The sequence below is a fragment of the Macrotis lagotis genome, chromosome 3, assembly GCF_037893015.1.
Source record: "Macrotis lagotis isolate mMagLag1 chromosome 3, bilby.v1.9.chrom.fasta, whole genome shotgun sequence".
Taxonomy (NCBI): domain Eukaryota; kingdom Metazoa; phylum Chordata; class Mammalia; order Peramelemorphia; family Peramelidae; genus Macrotis; species Macrotis lagotis.
In genome coordinates this window covers 129,423,241-129,442,072 of record NC_133660.1, presented here as the reverse complement: position 1 = coordinate 129,442,072, position 18,832 = coordinate 129,423,241, and the positions used below count along the sequence as shown (strand labels likewise).

Here is an 18,832-nt window from a genome sequence, read left to right as displayed (position 1 = left end):
AAGAATAAAACAGATGGGAAACTTTGCCTCATTAGTGAACACTGACTCACAAATTTCAAACAAAAATCCTGTTAAACTATAGTAATTTATTCACACAATCATTCATCATGACCAAATGGGATTTACAGTAGGAATTAGAATGGTTCCACATTAGAAAAACAAACAAAAAACTGAATTAAAAACCAAACCACGATTCTTTATTTGGCTTCCCAGCATTTGGCATAGGACCTGAAACATGTTGCTGTTCAGTGGTTTCAGTCCTGTCCTACTCTTCATGGTCCCATGCACTACTCTCCAAGGGATTTTCTTGCCAAAGATGCTGAGCGCTTATGGCAAATACAGGCTATTTGTGGCTCAGGTCGTATGGCTAGGCAGTTTCTAACAGAGCAGGCACTAAAAAAAATGTTTCATGATTAGAAAGGGGTGAAGAAGAAAATGGGGAGGGATAAGAGAAAGGGGTAGCTCTCTAAGGGAATTTGGGGTCAAAAGTAAAACAGGTAGGGAGTGGCTAGGTGGCATAGTAGATAAAGCACTGGCACTGGAGTCAGTAGTACCTGGGTCTCAGACACTTAATAATAAGTGGCCTTGGGCAAGTCACTTAACCCCATTTGCCTTGCAAAAAAAAAACCTAAAAAAAAAAGTAAAACAGGCTCCTAGGAGAGAGGCTTCAGGGGAACTACTCAGTGAACTCTTCACCACTGGAAGGCTTCAATCAGAGCCTGAAAGATTACTTGCTGGTAGATATTATGGGGAACAGGAATCCCTTCAAACTCTAATGACATTTCGGGTTTTTTTTTTGTTCTGTTTTTTCTTCCTTGGGATGGGGATAATATTGTCCATAGCCAGTCTAATACAATTGTCCTAATTCTCTGAACTGCTGAGAGGAGCTACTTCCATCAAGGTTGTTGATATCTTAATATTGTTGATGTATACATTGTTCTCTTGGCTCTACTCCCTTTGATAAGCATCAGTTCCCATAAGTCATTCCATGCTTGTCTAGAGTCCAACTACTTATGGTTTCTTGTAGAACAATAATATTCCATAGTATTTATTAACCACAACTTGTTTATTCCTCAATTGATGGGCATCCCTTCAATTTCTAATTCTTTGCCACTACAAAAAAGAGCTGCCATAAATATTTTGGAACTTTGCCTCTTTTTTTTTAAAAATGATTTCTTCTGAATATGGGCCTAGAATTGGAATTGCTGGGTCAAACAGTATAAACAGTTTTATTGCTCTTTGGGCATAGTTCCATATTGCTCTCCAGAAAAGTGGGATACATTCAGCAACTCCACCAGCAATCCTCCACAACCTCTCCAACATTGATCATTTTTCTCTTTTTCTCATCTGGGCCAATCTGATAGGTGTGAGGTGATATCTCATAGTTGTTTTAATTTGCATTTCTGGAATCAATAATGATTTGGAACCTTTTTTTATATGATTACATATAGCTTTAATTTCTTCATTTGAAAACTGTTCATATCCTTTGACCATTTATCAATTGGGAAATGACTTGTTTTTTTGTAAATTTGACTCAGTTCTCTATTTGATGCAATTTTCTATATATTTTATCAGAACTCCTAGCTGTGAAGATTGTTTCCCAGTTTCTGCTTTCCTTCTAATTTTGGCAGCATTGATTTTATTAGTGCAAAAACCTTTTAATTTAATATAGTCAAAATCATTCATTTGGTACAATATTTCTTGTTTAATTTAATATAGTCAAAATCCTTCTTGTACTCTAATTCCTGTACCCATTTTGATCTTATTTTGCTTTAGGGTGTGAGATATGGGCCTATGCCAAGTTTTTGCCATACTATTTTCCAGTTTTCCCAACAATTTTTGTCAAATAGTGAGATCTTATCCCAGAAGTTGAAGTCTTTGGGTTTGTCAAATAGTAGAATGCTGTAGTCATTTACTGCAGTTTCTTTAGAACCTATACTAATCCATTGATCCATTACTCTATTTCTTAACCAGTACCAGGCAGTTTTTTGGGGGGTTTGCAAGACAATGGGGTTAAGTGATTTGCCCAAAGAAAGAACTGGAAAGAAATGCTAGAGTACTGATAAAGAGGGCTTAGGAGTTCACTGACCAATCAAGGTCAAGTCTGATAGAAAAACATCCTCTTTGGGGCCCACATAAATTGTACAATCAGTCTAATCAACAGACACATATTTGTGAAGTTAGGAAAACAGGCTTACCTCATTTATATTATTTTTAAAGGGTGAAAATAATCAATAGAAGATAAAGACTTCTTAAAATTATTTTAACAATACTATTCCTCCAAGGACAGTAAAACCACCATACTTGGATCTAATATGACAATCCCAGACACAGTGGGGAAAGAGAAATGGAACTAATGAGAACAAAGATATGAAAAACAGCTAGGGCGCAACAAAATAATGGATGGATGGACAGAGCAGATCCACACTTGGGACATATGTTTATATTTACATACAAGATCCATGCTGGAGATGACACAATTCTGAAGACTCTGAAGAATCAATATACAAGGTATCTGAAGTGGACAAAATTTCCAACATCATTACTGAGAAATGGCAACTAAAAGATCATCAATTTATAAAAACTTTTGAGAATCATATACAAATGAAATAAGGACATTTTCAATCACTACCATTTCACAATAGATTGAAAAATCTGGAAAAAATATCTCACTCTTTGATCAAAAGAAGTATCTGATTCAGCAGAGCAAAATGCTACCTTACAGGCTCTTTTATTTTTTTAAAAACACATGAAAATCAACCAGGATTCCTTAAACCTGTTCAATAAATCTCTTAATAGTCAATAGTAAAGTCTTCTGACAATATGATGGAGGAAACTCAGTATGGATAGTCTACATTGAGGGAGTTTCCTGTGGATGGTAAAATACTCCAGATGCTATTGTTTGTGGTTGACTTTGTGCTGCATTAATCAATCCCTGGAACACCACAAAGCTCAGAGTCAACAAGAAGAGATCTATTACTGGTCAATAAAATATGTATAACTCAATGGATGAAGAAGAGCTACTACCCAGATTATAACATGCATTTAGATGCCACAGATAAACATCCTAAAAAAGTTCAAACAAGAGGGAGAGTAAAAGGGAAGCATGGCTTTAAGAAAGTGCCAAAATCCTTTAGTAAACTCAAGCCTCCCATTTTTAAAATGACATACTTTCCAAAAGTCCACCTTTTTAACAGTATAAATCTCCATTATTAGAGTGAATTTAAAATCAATGAGGTCCCAGGTACATGAGAATTCTGTTTTATTAAAATCAGTTCGATGCTCTTTAACTTTTCAAGATCTTTTAACAACCTGATTTTCATTCCAGTTTCTGACACATGCCTGATGAGCATGCCATCTTTTCTTAACTGAGATATCTTTTAAATTCACTCACCATGTTTACATCTCAAGCATGGCTTAACCTTCACTGATTATTTGGTCTGGCCCAGTCTCCCCTTCCAAATTCATAGAAGCACTATTTCTATTTTTTCATATACCATTTTGAGAAACATATCTAAACAACAGTTCTATCACAGATGATGAAACTGGCTCATTACCAAAAATGCAGACAAAGCTATCCAATTTTTCTTGTTTCTAGTCCTCCCTCCCAGCTTCATCTATGAATGATGCTCTTATGATATGGCTTGCTAGACCCAAATATCAATTCTTCTTTAAGACATTTTAATTTTTACTGCCTTTTCATTATTTTTATAAGGATCTGAGGTTCTTAATTTTCTCCCATAATTTTCTTTTTTGTATTTATGAATAAAATTTAATTCTAAAAGGAGTCTTGTTATGGGCTCTTCATCTGGCAGAAATCAGGTAAACTGACTAAGGAAGTTGGGGGGGCTCTTTTGGTATTATTGTGAGAACTAGATTTATGCTCTTTAAATTTTTATCAGGAATTACTGATAATCAAATTGTCTTTGTCTATTTCACACTTTTTTGGTATGGAAGCATCATCTGAATAGATCAAATTAAAGGTAACCTGTTTACAATGTTTTCTTCCCATCTTAAGTCTATTTTCTAATTTGATGTTAACTCTTATCTTTGCCCCAACTGATCAGACAATAGTACATGAAGAATTGTTCTGACTCCCTTATCAGTTGTCATTTTTGTGGAAAAAATTGTCTATTTTCTGTTTTTATGAAGTTATTCAGGGTATATCGTATCCAGTGTATATTATATCCTCTTAAAGATACATTCATATAAATGGACTTCATTTGATAGATAGTACTGCTGTACTGGTTGTGTGCTAAAAAATTTTTTCTAAAAATTTTGTTTCATGAAAAATTCAAGATGTGGATCCAGGAAGAGGGAGGATCTATTCAAATATGATATAAAAAGGCATCAATTTTGAAAAAAGATTTATTCATGATGCATGAAGTTAAGGGTTCCCTTTTTATTAATCTACATCTTTGATCTCATTCATCTCAACCTCAAATCATCAATTTTTTTTATAAAAACAATTCCTTTGAGCCCACTTTTAAGTTCAAGTAACCTCACCTAGCAAAATATATGCTTACTTGGTTTGAAGACTCTCATAAAGATCCTTATAAACTATGGTCAGGGGCGGAGCCAAGATGGCAACAAGAAAGGATCCGGTCTTAGGTGCTCTCTGATAAAACGCATAAGCTAAGGACTCTAACTAAACTTTCCAAAGACAGAACCCACAAAGGGACCCAATGAGGCAGTTCTCCTACTCAAGGTAACCTGGAAAAGAGCAGAAAGGCTCTGCTCCCCAAGGTCGGAGGGGCTCCCTGCCAGAGGTGTGGCCCGCCAGAGCGAAATAACTTCAGCCTCCTGGAGGCAGCCCCAGGGCACTGGGAGCTGCTGCTGGGGGCAGTTTCCTGACCTAAGCCCCGGGGAGCACCGGGCACAAAGTAGGGGAACAGAGGGGGACCTCTGCCAGAGCAAGCACTTGGAGCCCAGCCCTCAGGGCAAACAGCGAGCAACTTGGCCACTGCAGCCCAGATCCAGGAACAGAAGCAGGAGGAGCCAGTAAGCAGAAGCCCCCAGGGCATGAGCCCATTGAGCTGAGGGAGGGGAGTGAAGAGAGAGACTGCAGAGCTCTGTCCTCTGCCCCTGGAACAGGACTCTGGGGCACTGACCACATTCAGATCCTGATCACAGTCTACGCCCCTCACAGAACAGCAGGGCCCCCCCCCACCTCAGCCCCATGGCAGAGGGAGACACTTATGGTCATTCACAGACCAGGAGGGGGGATAGAGCCTCACACACTGAGACCCTTGTGGGAGTGTCCCAAAAGATCAGGAATCACCCCAAAACAGGCACAGGCTGGGAAAAATGAGCAAGCAGAGAAAAAAGAGGAACACCATTGAGAAATATTTTGCAAATGAGCCCAAGAAGGATCAAAATACTCAGTCTGAAGATGAGGAAACACAAGCTCCTACATCTAAAGACTCCAAGAAAAATAGAAATTGGGTTCAGGCTATGACAGAGCTCAAAAAAGACTTTGAAAATCAAATGAGGGAGTTAGAAGAAAAACTGGGAAAAGAAATGAGAGATGCAGGAAAAACATGAAAATGAAGTCAGCAGCCTAGTCAAGGAAATCCAAAAAAATGCTGAAGAAAATAGCATGCTAAAAACCAGCTTAGGTCAAATGGATAAAACAGTTCAAAAAGTTATTGAGGAGAAGAATGCTTTAAAAAGCAGAATGGGCCAGATGGAAAAAGAGATAAGAAAACTCTCTGAGGAGAACAAATCCTTCAGACAAAGAATAGAATTCAGGGAGATTGATGAATTTGCCAGAAATCAGGAATCAATACTTCAAAACAAAAAAAAAATGAAAAATTAGAAGAAAATGCGAAATATCTCATTGAAAAAACAACTGATATGGAAAACAGACTTAGGAAAGATAATTTAAAAATTATTGGAATACCTGAAAGTCATGATCAGGAAAAGAGCCTTGACATCATTTTCAAAGAATTACTACAGGAAAATTGCCCTGATATCCTAGAAGCAGAGGGCAAAATAGAAAAATGGAGAGAATCCACCAATCCCCTGGAGAAAGAGATCCCAAAAAAACCAACCCCTAGGAATAACACAGCCAAGTTCCAGAACTCCCAAGTCAAAGAGAAAATATTACAAGCAGCCAGAAGGACACAGTTCAAATATCATGGAGCTGCAGTCAGGATCACACAGGACTTAGCAGCAACTACATTGGAATCTCGTAGGGCTTGGAATATAATATACCGGAAGGCAAAAGAGCTTAGAATGTAACCAAGAGTCAACTACCCAGCAAGCTTGAATGTCCTCTTCCAGGGAAAAAGATGGACTTTCAATGAACCAGGGGAATTTCAAATGTTCCTGTTGGAATGGCCAGAGGTGAACAGAAGGTCTGATCTTCAGATACAGGACTCAGGTGAAGCATAGAGATTGGAGGAGGGGGGGGAAATATGAGGGACTTAAGGATGATGAACTGCATGTATTCCTGCATAGAAAATGACACTGATAATACTCATATGAACCTTCTCAGTTAATAGAGCAGGTAGAGGGAGCTTTTATAGTCTATATAGTCTATATAGTTTTAGTCTATATAGTTTTATAGTTGAAGCACAGGAGAAAGCTGAATTAGAAGATAAAATATGGTATAAAAATGGAGTCAATAGAAAAAAAGAGAGATGTAATGGGAGAAAAAGGAGAGGGGGAATAGGCCAAGATATTTCATATAATAAGATTTTTCTTTATTATAATGAGGTATTGCAATGATATGGAAGGGGTGAAAGCAAGGGGGAATGAGGGAAACTTCACTCTCATCAGAGGTGGCTAGGAGAGGAAACAGCATATATACTCAATGGGGTATAGGCATTTGGAGTAAGAAGGAGAGGGGGTGACAGGGGGAGGGGAGGGGATGTGAGTGATGGAGGAGAGGATGGACCATGGGGGGAGAGTGTTCAGATACAACACATTTTCTTTTTTACTTATTGCAAGGGGCTGGGATTGGAAGGCCTGTCTGGGACCACAGGGCCAGGTGGATTCTGGGCCTAAGGGGTGGTATGTGGGCTCGGGGCCTCTTGGCCCCAGGACCAGGGATCTGTCTGCTGCGCCACTCAGCAACCCTACAGCAGAGTCAGAGTGAAAGGAGAGAGAAAATAGAGTACATGGTAGTGGAGAAATACCAAAGCACGGATTTGCAATCAGCAATGGCAACAGTGGAAAAATATGGAAGTAACTTTTGTGATGGACTTATAAAGAATGTGATCCACCCACAACAGAGTTGTTGGTGTTGGAACAAAGACTGAAGCACATTTTTTTGTTATTATTATTTGGGGGAGGGTGCAGGGCAAGTGGGGCTGGGTGGCCTGCCTGGGGCCTCATAGCAGGGTGATCCTTGGGTGTCTGAGGCCAGATTTGGACCCAGGTGCTCCTGGCTCAAGGGCCAATGCTCTGTCCACCACCCAGCCACCCCTACTATTATTACTATTTTATTTTATTTTGGGTCTTTTTTTCTTTTTTCTTTTTTTGGTTTTTGCAGGGCAGTGGGGTTCAGGTGGCTTGCATGTCACACGGCTGGGTGATTGTTGGGTGTACGGGGCCAGATGTGGGCTTGGGTGCTCATGGCTCCAGGGCTGGTGCTACGTCCATTGCATCACCTGGCCATACCTACAAGTATTACTATTATTTTTTTTATTTTAATTTTTTTCTCTCCACTTTATTGCTGAAGCAAGTCTATATTTATGGGGGGGGGTATCTCTTTTACTCTTTTTAGATTTTTTCAAGGCACTGGGGTGAAGTGGTTTGCCCAAGGCCACACAGATAGGTAATTATTAAGTGTCTGAGGCCGGATTTGAACCCAGGTACTCCTGACTCCAAGGCCGGTGCTCTATTCACTGCACCACCTAGCTGCCCCTCTTTTACTCTTAAACAAGAATATTTTACTAATGTAAAAATAAAATTAATTGTACAAAATGAGAATATTAAATAAAAAATAAATTAAAAAATAAAGACTATGGTCATCCTTTGCAACAAATCATAAAATCACAGAATTAGAACATGAAGGGAGAGGCAGGCTAGGTGGCATAGTGGATAGAGCACCATTACTTTAACAAGCTAGAAGAAATTGTAACTAAATTCATATGGAGAAACAAAAAGACAAAAAATTTCCAGGGATTTAATGAAAAAAAAAGTGCAGAAGAAAGTGCCTTAGCCTTACCAGATCTAAAATTATACTAAAAAGCCTCAGTTATCAAAATTGTCTGTTACTTGCTAAGAAAGAGAGTGGTGGATCGGTGGAATAGATTAGGTGCCAAAGAGACAGCAGGAAGCAATTATAGTAATCTGCTGTTTGATAAACCCAAAAAGTCCAGCTTCTGAGATAAAAACTCTCAATTCGATAAAAACTGTTGGGGAAAATTGCAAGTTAGTATGGTAGACCAACTTCTCACACCCTAATACCAAGATAAGATCCAAATGGGTACAGGATTTAGACAAAAAAGACAATATTATAAGCTAACTAGGAGATCAAGAAATAGTTTATTTGTCAGATCTATGGAAAGGGAAGCAGTATATGACCAAGGAAGAGATGGAGAACATCATTAAAAACAAATTAGAGGGCAACTAGGTGGCACAGTGGATAGAGCACCAACCCTGGAGTCAGAAGGACTTGAGTTCAAATCCGACCTCAGACATTTAATAAGTGCCTGGCTGTGTGACCTTGGGCAAGTCACTTAATCCCATTGCCTTAAATAAAATAAAAAAAACAAATTAGATAATTTTGATTGCATTAAATTAAAAAGCTTTTGCACAAACAAAACCACCGTAACCAAGATCGAAAGAAATGTAGTAAACTGGGAAACAATTTTTACAACTAGTATTTCTGACAAAGGATTTATTTCTAAAATATACAGAAAACTGAGTCAAGTTTATAAAAAAAACAAGCCATTTCCCAATTGACAAATGGTCAAAGGTTATGCAAAGGCAATTTACAGATGAGGAAATCAAAGCTATCCATAGTCATACGAAAAATTACTCTAAACCATTACTGATTAGAAAAATGCAATTTAAAGCAGCTAAGGTACCACCTCACATCTCTAAGACTGGCCAATATGACCAGAAAAGGACAAAGTTCAGTGTTGGAAGCGATGTGGGAAATCTGGGACACTAATGTATTATTGGTGGAGCTGTGAAGTCATCCAGCCTTTCTAGAGAGCAATCTGGAATTATGCCCAAAAGGCAATAAAAATATGCAAACCCTTTGATCCAGCAATACCACTACTGGGTCTATAGCCTGAAGAGATCATGAAAAAGGGTAAAAACATCACTTGTACAAAAATATTCATAGCAGCCCCATTTGCGTTGGCAAATGATTGGAAATTCAGTGAATGTCCATTTATTGGGGAATAGCTAAACTAATTGTGGTATATGTTCATTATGGAATACTATTGTTCTATTAGAAAGCAGGAGGGATAGGAATTCTGAGAAGCATGGAAAAACTTGCATGAACTAATGTTGGGTGAGATGAGAACCAGATGAACACTGTACATTCCTAATGGCAACATGGGGCAGGGGAGGTGGGATGATCACTCTAAATGGATCTGCTCATTCCATCAATGCAATAATCAGGGACAATTTTAGAGCACTGCAACAGAAAATACCATCAATACCCAGAGAAAGAACTGTAGAGTTTAAATAAATATCAAAGTCTATTACCTTCAGGTTTTTTTAATTTAAAAAAGTGTCATGTATTACATATTTTTTTTTATTTTTAGGTTTTTGCAAGAAAATGGGGTTAAGTGGCTTGGCCAAGGCCACACAGCTAGGTAATTAAGTGTCTGAGGCTGGATTTGAACTCAGGTATTCCTCACTCCAGGATCGGTGCTCTATTCACTGTGCCACCTAGTCACCCCATATCGCATAATTTTTTCCTCAAGGGTATGATTTCTCTACCAACATATTAAATTTTGATCCATGTATAGCATGGAAACAATGTAAAAATTACCAGTCTGCCTTCTGTGGGAGGATGGGGGAAGGGTAGAAGAAAGATTGTAAAATTTAAAACATTACAGAAAATGATGGGTAGAAACTACTATTGTATATAATTGGAAAACAAAATATTAATTTTAAAAAATAAATTTTTTATAAAAGAACTTGAAGGGAACTTATTCTACCTAACATCCTCATTTGAAAGAGAAACTAAGGCCTGAAGAAGTTGAGTGATTTTCTACATAACAACTATACATAATTAACTAGGCCCTGATCAAAAAACCAGTAAGCAGAGGAGCCAATATTTAAATCAAATCCAGCCTTCCATGGTACACAGCTAAATTACAATAATTTTCATAATGTATTTTTTATACTCATCATAAGCAGCACAAGGACGTATTATGATCAAATGTCTATGAAATGATATTCCTTATCTCAGAAAGCATTCATGGTAAAACCAACTCCATCAACTCCTTTGCTTATTACTCTAAAGGAAAATCTTTGAGCTATCAATATTTAGTACAATTTCCTCCCCCCCCCATTTTTATTTCAATGTTAAATTAAGTGATGTAGTTTGCATTTTCCAATAGTAAACAAAATCACTGATCTTTGGGCAGATCTTAAAGCATTTATCACACAGTAGCAGAAAAGGAAGGAGACCCTCCATGTTTTGACTGATTCACAGTTTATTAAGCCAAAGAATTCATCATCTAAAACCTAATAACCTAATGACAAACCCATCTGTTCTAAGTAGAGGCTGTCCTAAGCAAACTTAAGACCTGGAAAACTGAGACTCCAGTGGTATAACCCTAGAGAACCTAGTTATATCCATGACAAAATTAGGTATCACAGTAGGATTTTATGGAAATGATCTAAAAAAAAAATCAACAGTTGATATCAAGATTATAAGGTTAAATATCAAGATTGTAAAAAGGAAATTCTCTTCTTTATGCTATTCTTAATCCCTAGTCATGGTACACAGACCAAGACATGGTAAAACACAAGGTTAATCTTCTTGTTCAATTAACTACATTTAGGAACATACTATATGGTGATGAAATTAATTTGGAAAAAAGGGAAAAAACAGATTGAGATATGTCCACATAAAAACATAAATGTATATCAAATGTTAACAAATTCTACGAAAATTTGTCCTATTAATCACAGGAAACATTTGGAGGCAGCTAGGTGGCACAGTGGATAGAGCACTAGCCCTGGAGTCAGGAGGACCTGAGTTCAAATTCTGACTCAGACATTTAATAATTGCCTAGTTGTGTGACCTTGCACAAGTCACTCTTAATCTCATTTTCTTTTTTTTTAGGGTTTTTTTTTGTAAGGCAAACGGGGTTAAGTGGCTTGCCCAAGGCCACACAGCTAGGTAATTATTAAGTGTCTGAGACCGGATTTGAACCCAGGTCCTCCTGACTCCAGGGCCGGTGCTTTATCCACTGCGCCACCTAGCCGCCCCCCTCATTTTCTTAAATAAAAATTTTTAAAAATCACAGGAAACATTTAAAATCACGTGACCAATGTTTTAATAAATTGTAATTCAGATTTTTATACTAGAAATAGAATACATTCCACACAGGTAGACAGCTACTTCAGGACACTATCCCTAAGCAATTTTAAAACCGTAAGTCCCTCACACCTAGGGTTAATAGGCAATATTTACTCCTCCTAAGTCTGAGAAGTTGGGCCTAAAATTTTAATTTAAATACAATTACTGTATTTTTAAAACTACCCTCTAAATTTTTTTCCAAAAAAGGGAAAGAAAGGGAACACTATTAGTTCACCATAGTGTTTTATTTCCCATCTAAAGTCTTTCCTTTTCCTCATTTTGAATGAAGACATGATTAATCTCTTCTAGAATGGAGAGGGAACATGATTTATTCATAACACAATGAAACAATTAAACTACTCTCATGGACTAATTAATATTTACCTTAAAGTCTTTCAAGGAAATCTTACTAGGGATTTTTAAAACACACGTTTTCATCCTTATTTGAATCAAGTTTAACTCTTGGAATTTGTCACGTGAACTGAAGAAAATCAATGGAGATCCAGTTGATTTATGGCCAAGATGCCCCTTTCCTGTTTTAGACTTTTTTTTAAAGAGGTAATGTGCTACCAAAGTGAGCTGCTTTGAGGAACCATAAATCCTGCTAAGAATATCTATATATTAAAGTATTACAACACATGGTATGTATACTGTAAACTACATCCATTTCAACTAATTCCTTGCCAAAACTTTTACATAGCTCAATTGAAATTTTTTTTAAATATTACTAAGAGGGGGCGGCTAGGTGGCGCAGTGGATAAAGCACCGGCCCTGGAGTCAGGAGGACCTGGGTTCAAATCCGGTCTCAGACACTTAATAATTACCTAGCTGTGTGACCTTGGACAAGCCACTTAAGCCCATTTGCCTTGCAAAAAACCTAAAAAAAAAATTACTAAGAAAGTAAATTTTATATACCAACATAGGGGATAAAACTATGTGTTTATTAGTCAACAAATTTTAAAATTTGATAGATAGCAACAGGAATAGTAATAATTACACAGCACTTGAAGGTTTGCACAAAAAAAAAAATGTAAAAATACAAGAGAGTCCAAGGCAAACCAGATGCCTTGAAATATACGAGATAAACATGACACAATAGATGGCAAAGGGTGGATAAATAAATCTTCTACACAACATAAAACAAAAATAAAATTGCATAAAAGGAATTATTAAATTCGAAACCAAAGACTGTGTAAAATGGCCCTAAAGTACCCTACAAATGTTATAATGTATAACCTTAGCTTGGCCTGAGCTGATGTTGACAATCCTACTTTATCTATCCAACTATTTCAAGCTTTTTTCCTTTCCTCCATCTTCATCACCTTTATAAGAGATGGTACCAGCTTATTTCTTTGAAGCAATGTGATGATCCAAACATGAATTCCATCAGTCCCCTCTCTTCCTGTCCTCCATTCACCCAAATCTCTCAGCAGCATCACCTGCTTCTTCATGGAATAACTACTGTTTATAAGGCAAATCTAACCTTCTGAATTCTTGGTCCTCTTTCTAGATGTGCTAAATACATTAAGTATTTTAAATGAATTCTGAATTGAATGAATGAGTGGTCATTAATCGACTAAGTTCAACATTGAGAAAGGAATAGTTCATTTTTCTGAAACCAATCCCTTCATCATTTCTTACAGCACACATTTTCTTTTATGCCTTTCTCCAACTGATGGGTATCTCTTCAGTTTTCCATTCTTTGCTACCACAAAAAGAAGTTATCAATATTTTTTGTATATAAGGATACTTTTTTTAATCTTTTTGGGATCCAGGCCTAGAGTATTGCAGGATCAAAAAAGTGACTAAACTTCTTTATATATGGTGCCTCTACTTCCTTTCCTTTCAATGCATTCTAAACCCTCTGCAATCTCATTCTTAATTCATCATTAGATTAAAATTACTCTTCTTGAGGATTTTCATGCACTGATGCTGAGCGCAATGAGCAGAACCAGAACAACATTGTACCCCTAACAGCAACCTGGAAGTGATGATCAACCTTAATGGACTTGCTCATTCCATCAATGCAACAATCAGGCACGATTTGGGGGTATCTGTGATGGAGAATACCATCTGTATCCAGAGAAAGAATTGTGGAGTTCAAAGACCAAAGACCTTTAATTTAAAAAAAAACATTATCTTATTGTGTAATTTTGCTATCTCTTATACTTGCAAACAATGTAAAGACTAACAAACTGCCTGGGGGGGGGCAAGATTAGGGGTAAAACTGTAAAATTCAAAATAAATTTTTTTTTAAAAATTACTCTTCCTGGTTTTGAATGGTCTCTTGACAAATCTAATCATAGCCTTTTCTCAATCCATATCCTTCTTGACTTCTCTTCAACCTTCAACATTATTGTCTTTTCCTTCTGCATACTCTCTCCTTTCATGACATTGTTTTCTTCTGGTTCTCTATCTGTATGTTTCTAGCCAGTCACTTTTTTTTTTTTTTTACTAAATTTGCATTTGGGTTATGCCCATTAACTATGGGTATGATTCCAAAAACAAACTAGATGATTTCGATTACATGAAATTAAAAAGCTTTTGCACAGATAAAACCACTGTAACAAGATCAAAAGAAATGTGGTAAATTGGGAAACAGTTTTTACAACTAATGATTCTGACAAAGGACTCATTTCTAAAATATACAGAGAACTGAGTCATATTTAAAAAAAAAACATTCCCCAACTGACAAATGGTCAAAGGATATGCAAAGGCAATTTATAGATGAGGAGATCAAAGCAATCCATAGCCATATGAAAAATTGCTCTAAATCATTAATTATTAGAGAAATGCAAATCAAAGCTTCTCTGAGGTACCACCTCACACCTCTCAGACTGGCCAATATGACCAGAAAGGATAATGATCATTGTTGGAAGGGTTGTGGGAAATCTGGGACACTATTACACTGTTGGTGGAGCCATGAACTCATCCAAGCTTTCTGGAGAGAAATTTGGAACTATGCCCAAAGGGCAACAAAAATGAGCATACCTTTTGATTCAGCAATACCACTACTGGGTCTATACCCTGAAGAGATGAGGAAAAAGAATAAAAACATCACTTGTACAAAAATATTCATAGCAGCCCTGTTTGTGGTGGCAAAGAATTGGAAATCAAGTAAATGTCCTTCAATTGGGGAATGGCTTAGCAAACTGTGGTATATGCATGTCATGGAACACTATTGTTCTATTAGAAACCAAGAGGGACGGGATTTCAGGGAAGCCTGGAGGGATTTGCATGAACTGATGTTGAGTGAGATGAGCAGAACCAGAAAAACACTGTATACCCTAACAGTAACATAGGGGTGATATTCAACCTTGAAGGACTTGCTCATTCCATTAGTGCAACAATCAGGAACAATTTTGGGTTGTCTGCAATGGAGAATACCATCTGTATCCAGATAAAGAGCTATGGAGTTTGAACAAATTTCAAGGACTATTCCCTTTAATTTAGAAAAAAAAACCCCGTATCTTATTGTCTGATCTTGTTATTGCTTATACTTTTTGTTTCTTCCTTAAGGATATGATTTCTCTCTCTCATCACACTCAATTTGGATCAATGTACAACATGGAAACAAAATAAAGACTGACAGATTGCTTTCCATGGGGGCGGGAGTAAGATTGGGAGAAAAATTGTAAAACTCAAAACTCAAATAAAAAAATAAATAAAATTAAAAAAAAAACTATGGGTATGATTTCCCTCCCCTGTCCCCACACTCTCAAACATTCTATTCTTGGTCCTCTTCTCTTCCACTATCTTGTTTGGTGATGTCTTCAACTCCCATGATTTCAATAAACAATTTCTACATAGATTTTTCACTGATCTATAAATCCAGACCTTACCTCTCATGAGCTCCAGTCTCCCACTACCAACTGTTTTCTGGACATCTTCAAACTATCTCATGGATATCTCAAAAATTAACACATCCAAAACATTATTTACTCACATTTACTACCTTTTCCCTACAAACACAACTCCCTTTTCCGAACTTTAGTAGCACAATTATTAATTCTAGAAGGCAGAATTTAAATATAGTCTGGTCTCCAAGTCCTATTTTTTTTTTTTTGCAAAGTTATCTACAGGGAGGGGGGTGGCTAGGTGGTGCAGTGAACAGAGCACCAGCCCTGAAGTCAGGAGTACCTGAGTTCAAATCTGGCCTCAGACACTTAATCATTGCCTAGCTGTGTGGCCTTGGGCAAGCCACTTAACCCCATTGCCTTGCAAAAAAAAAAATCTAAAATAAAAACAAAGTTATCTACAGGGACAGCTAGGTGGCACAGTGGATAGAGCAAAGGTCTGGCATCAGGAAGACCCAAGTTCAAATTTGGCCTCAGACACTTAATAAATCCCTGGCTATGTGGCTTTGTGAAGTCACTTAACTCCATTGCCAAAAAAAAAAAAAAATCTATTCATTTTTCTCCTGTAAAATTGTTCACAACAATAGCCAATGGCCTCCTAATTTACTATTTCCATATCTCCTTTTTAGTTCTCATCCTCTCTTCTTCTTGGCATGGAAAATATCTATACTTACATTTTCCATTTATAAGATGGTGGAAATAATGCTTATAATATCTAACTCTGATTTATTAGGCATGTTCAAATGTGATAATGTATGTAAAGCATTTTGCAAACATTAAGATACCATGTGAGATATTATCACAAATGTTTACAACAGGACTGTTCAACCTTACTTTTAAAAGTTTTTATTGAAACAATAGACAATATATTTTGATTTGCCATTTTAGTGAAAGTTCTGTGGTTAGCTCCACTTCATTTACTAAAGCATTTAGTAAACTCATAGGCAGGCCCCATGGTTTAGAATGTCCAAAAAAATGTCTGTTTCTCATTAAGTGAGCATAGGGCAACAAATACAACCACTGGATATCAAAAAGAAACTAGGGAGATTAAAACAAGTGTTTTATCTTTATCTACATCCTCATAAGCCAGTCACAGACCATGAACAGAATGGGTCTAAAATGCCATTTGTTCTTGTTTAATTCATCTCCAAGTCAAATTTCCAAAGTCACAGAATTTTGTCTATAGTGACTGCAAAAATCTGTGATGAATCAACATGTGGATGAATCAAAGCCTGTCACTGAGTTTACTGATTTTTGCTCACATATTTATAACTATGTCTAGTCAGTTTTGTTCACTTTTATGTGTTCAGGTTTTTTTTTTTTTGAATCCATAAATATCTGTTAAGCAGAGCTTTTCACTATAATTATCAAGGGGATCATGGATCTGGAGTAGAATAAGACCTCAGAATGTCTCCTGGGGAATTGACTTAGTCAAGGTCATTCAAGTATTATCAGAGGCAGCATCAGAACCCACCTAAGTCATCTTACTGCAGAGCTAAGGACTTTTCCCCTTTATCACACTTGGAGGAGCTGATCAATAAAAAGTTCCAGGGGGCTGCTAGGTGGCACAGTGCATAGAGCACTGCCCGGAGTCTGGACTACCTGAGTTCAAATTTTGCCTTGCAAAAACCATAAATAGATAGATAAATGGATGGGTGAGTGGATGAATGAATGAATGAAAATGAGAAGCTCCAAAAGAGAAAAGCACTAATGGGGGGTGGGGGGAATGGATGAAATAGATGTCTTGAGTTACTCAGCCCAACAACAGTCCTGGAAAGAAAGGACTGTCAAAATTATCAAATAGTATTTCATATGTTTAAGAAACTATTTATTAAAGTATTATTGGGTCTAAGAATGCACTAATTTTAATTTTCCAATAAAAAATAACAGAAATTGTTTAGTACTGAAATCAACTAACACACTTTAATACCCTTTCCCAGAATACGCCACTTCCTATGAAGTCAATGATTAAGACTTATAATTTAAATTTATATAATAATTAAGTGTTCAGACAGAAGAAGCTCAAACTTAAAATTCACAATCAAAGAGAGTAGCGCCTCTATTTTGTTTAGAGGTTAAAAGCCAAAGTAGGAAATTGCATGAAATTTCAAAGGTGGTGCAGACCACACTATACATACTGGCTCCTTCCCTACTCTAAAATGATCTTTTTATTCCCCTTCTAAACCTAATGAGATTCACCTGTTCTTCCTATCCCAGGAGCATTGTAACTACCTACAGCAGAGCCTCTTCTGGGCTTGGGGCAAGCAGGCAGACTACTGACTGACCACAAACAAGTTTTACCCCTTTTCCCGTCTAATGAGTCTCTAACCGGGCTTCTCATTAAAGTTAGATCAGCTCTGCCCTCCTGCTCCCCCGGGGGCACGGCCGCTCCTGGCGGCCGCCGGGCGGTACAAGTCGGTGAATTCTCCCTTCTTCCACTCGGGAGTAACCGGGGAGCCGAGAAGGGAAGCGGCCCGCCGCGGCCCGCGGGCGAGGGCAGGAGGCCCGGGAGGCCCGGGAGGCCCTCGGCTCCTCGGCCCGCCCCCCGCCCTGCGGCCCCGACGTGCGCGTTTCGCCGCGGGCGGGTCCCGCCGCTCGAGGCCCCCTCCCCCCGCTGCCCCCCGGACTTGGCGGCGGCTCCGGCCCCGCCCTGGGCCCCGCGAGGGGCGGGAGCCGCTAACCGCCGCCCGATAACGGCCTCGGGGCTGCAGCCCCCTCCGCAGGCCGCCTCCCTCGCTCCCGCAGCCCGGACGCCCCGCCGTCGCCGCCGCCGCCGCCCTCGGCCCCGAGCGGACTCTCCTCTTCCGACTCAGACGCCCGCCCGCCCCGCTCCCCGGAGCCACGCACCTGCGCTCGGGGCGGAGGGCCCCTCGGCGGCCACGCTCGGGCTGTCCGGCCGGCGGCCACCACCGAACCCAAGTCGCCGCCGCCGGCCGCTCCACAGCGTCTGCCAACGGCGCATGCGCGAGCCGCGGCACGCGGCGGCTCCCGCGGAGCCTTCGCCCCTCGGGGCCGAGAGGTGAGGGGGAGGGGCGGGGCCTGCCGGGCCCCGACGGGCGTCCCGGCGCGCCTGCGCATGCCCTCTCCCGCCTCCTTTAAGTGGTGACCCCTGCGCAGCCGGCCAGCCCCCCCGCCCCGGGTCCGCGCGGACAGGTGCAGCAAGGGCTTCGGCCGCATCCTTTGGAGCCCACTTCGACTTTATCCGTTTTTTACAGACTCCCCCGCGAGAATTCGGGGAGCCCGGGGTGGGGGCCGGGGCTAGTGCTCGCAGCTCCTACTCGGGCCGGCATGAGACCGGACCCGGGCCAGAGCCTTGCCCGTTAACCGCTTTTTGATGGGTTTACTCTCTCCCGACCTTAATTTCTCCATCCTTGGAAGGGAGCGCCCGAGGTGACCGCCCGGGTCAGCTTGGGCTCTGAAGGCCACTTTTTCCAGCAGCCCCGGTGCCGTGCGTGGCCAAAGAAGGGCAGGA

At 39.3% G+C, this 18,832-nt stretch overlaps 1 protein-coding gene across 2 annotated transcripts in view; it reads right to left on the bottom strand.

Moving 5' to 3' along the window:
- Positions 1–18,360, bottom strand: part of CLGN (calmegin) — an 83,758-nt gene extending 65,398 nt beyond the window's left edge. The window contains exon 1 of one of the 2 annotated variants that reach the window (XM_074229266.1): positions 18,208–18,360. Coding sequence is in view for 1 of the 2 variants with exons in the window: in XM_074229265.1 (XP_074085366.1) it covers positions 17,690–17,701 (12 nt within the window). In the remaining variant the exon portion in view is untranslated. Of the gene's footprint in view, positions 1–17,689; positions 17,914–18,207 lie in introns of those variants that run through there. The other variant, XM_074229265.1, reaches the window with a different exon arrangement.
- Between the last annotated feature and the right edge of the window lie 472 nt (positions 18,361–18,832).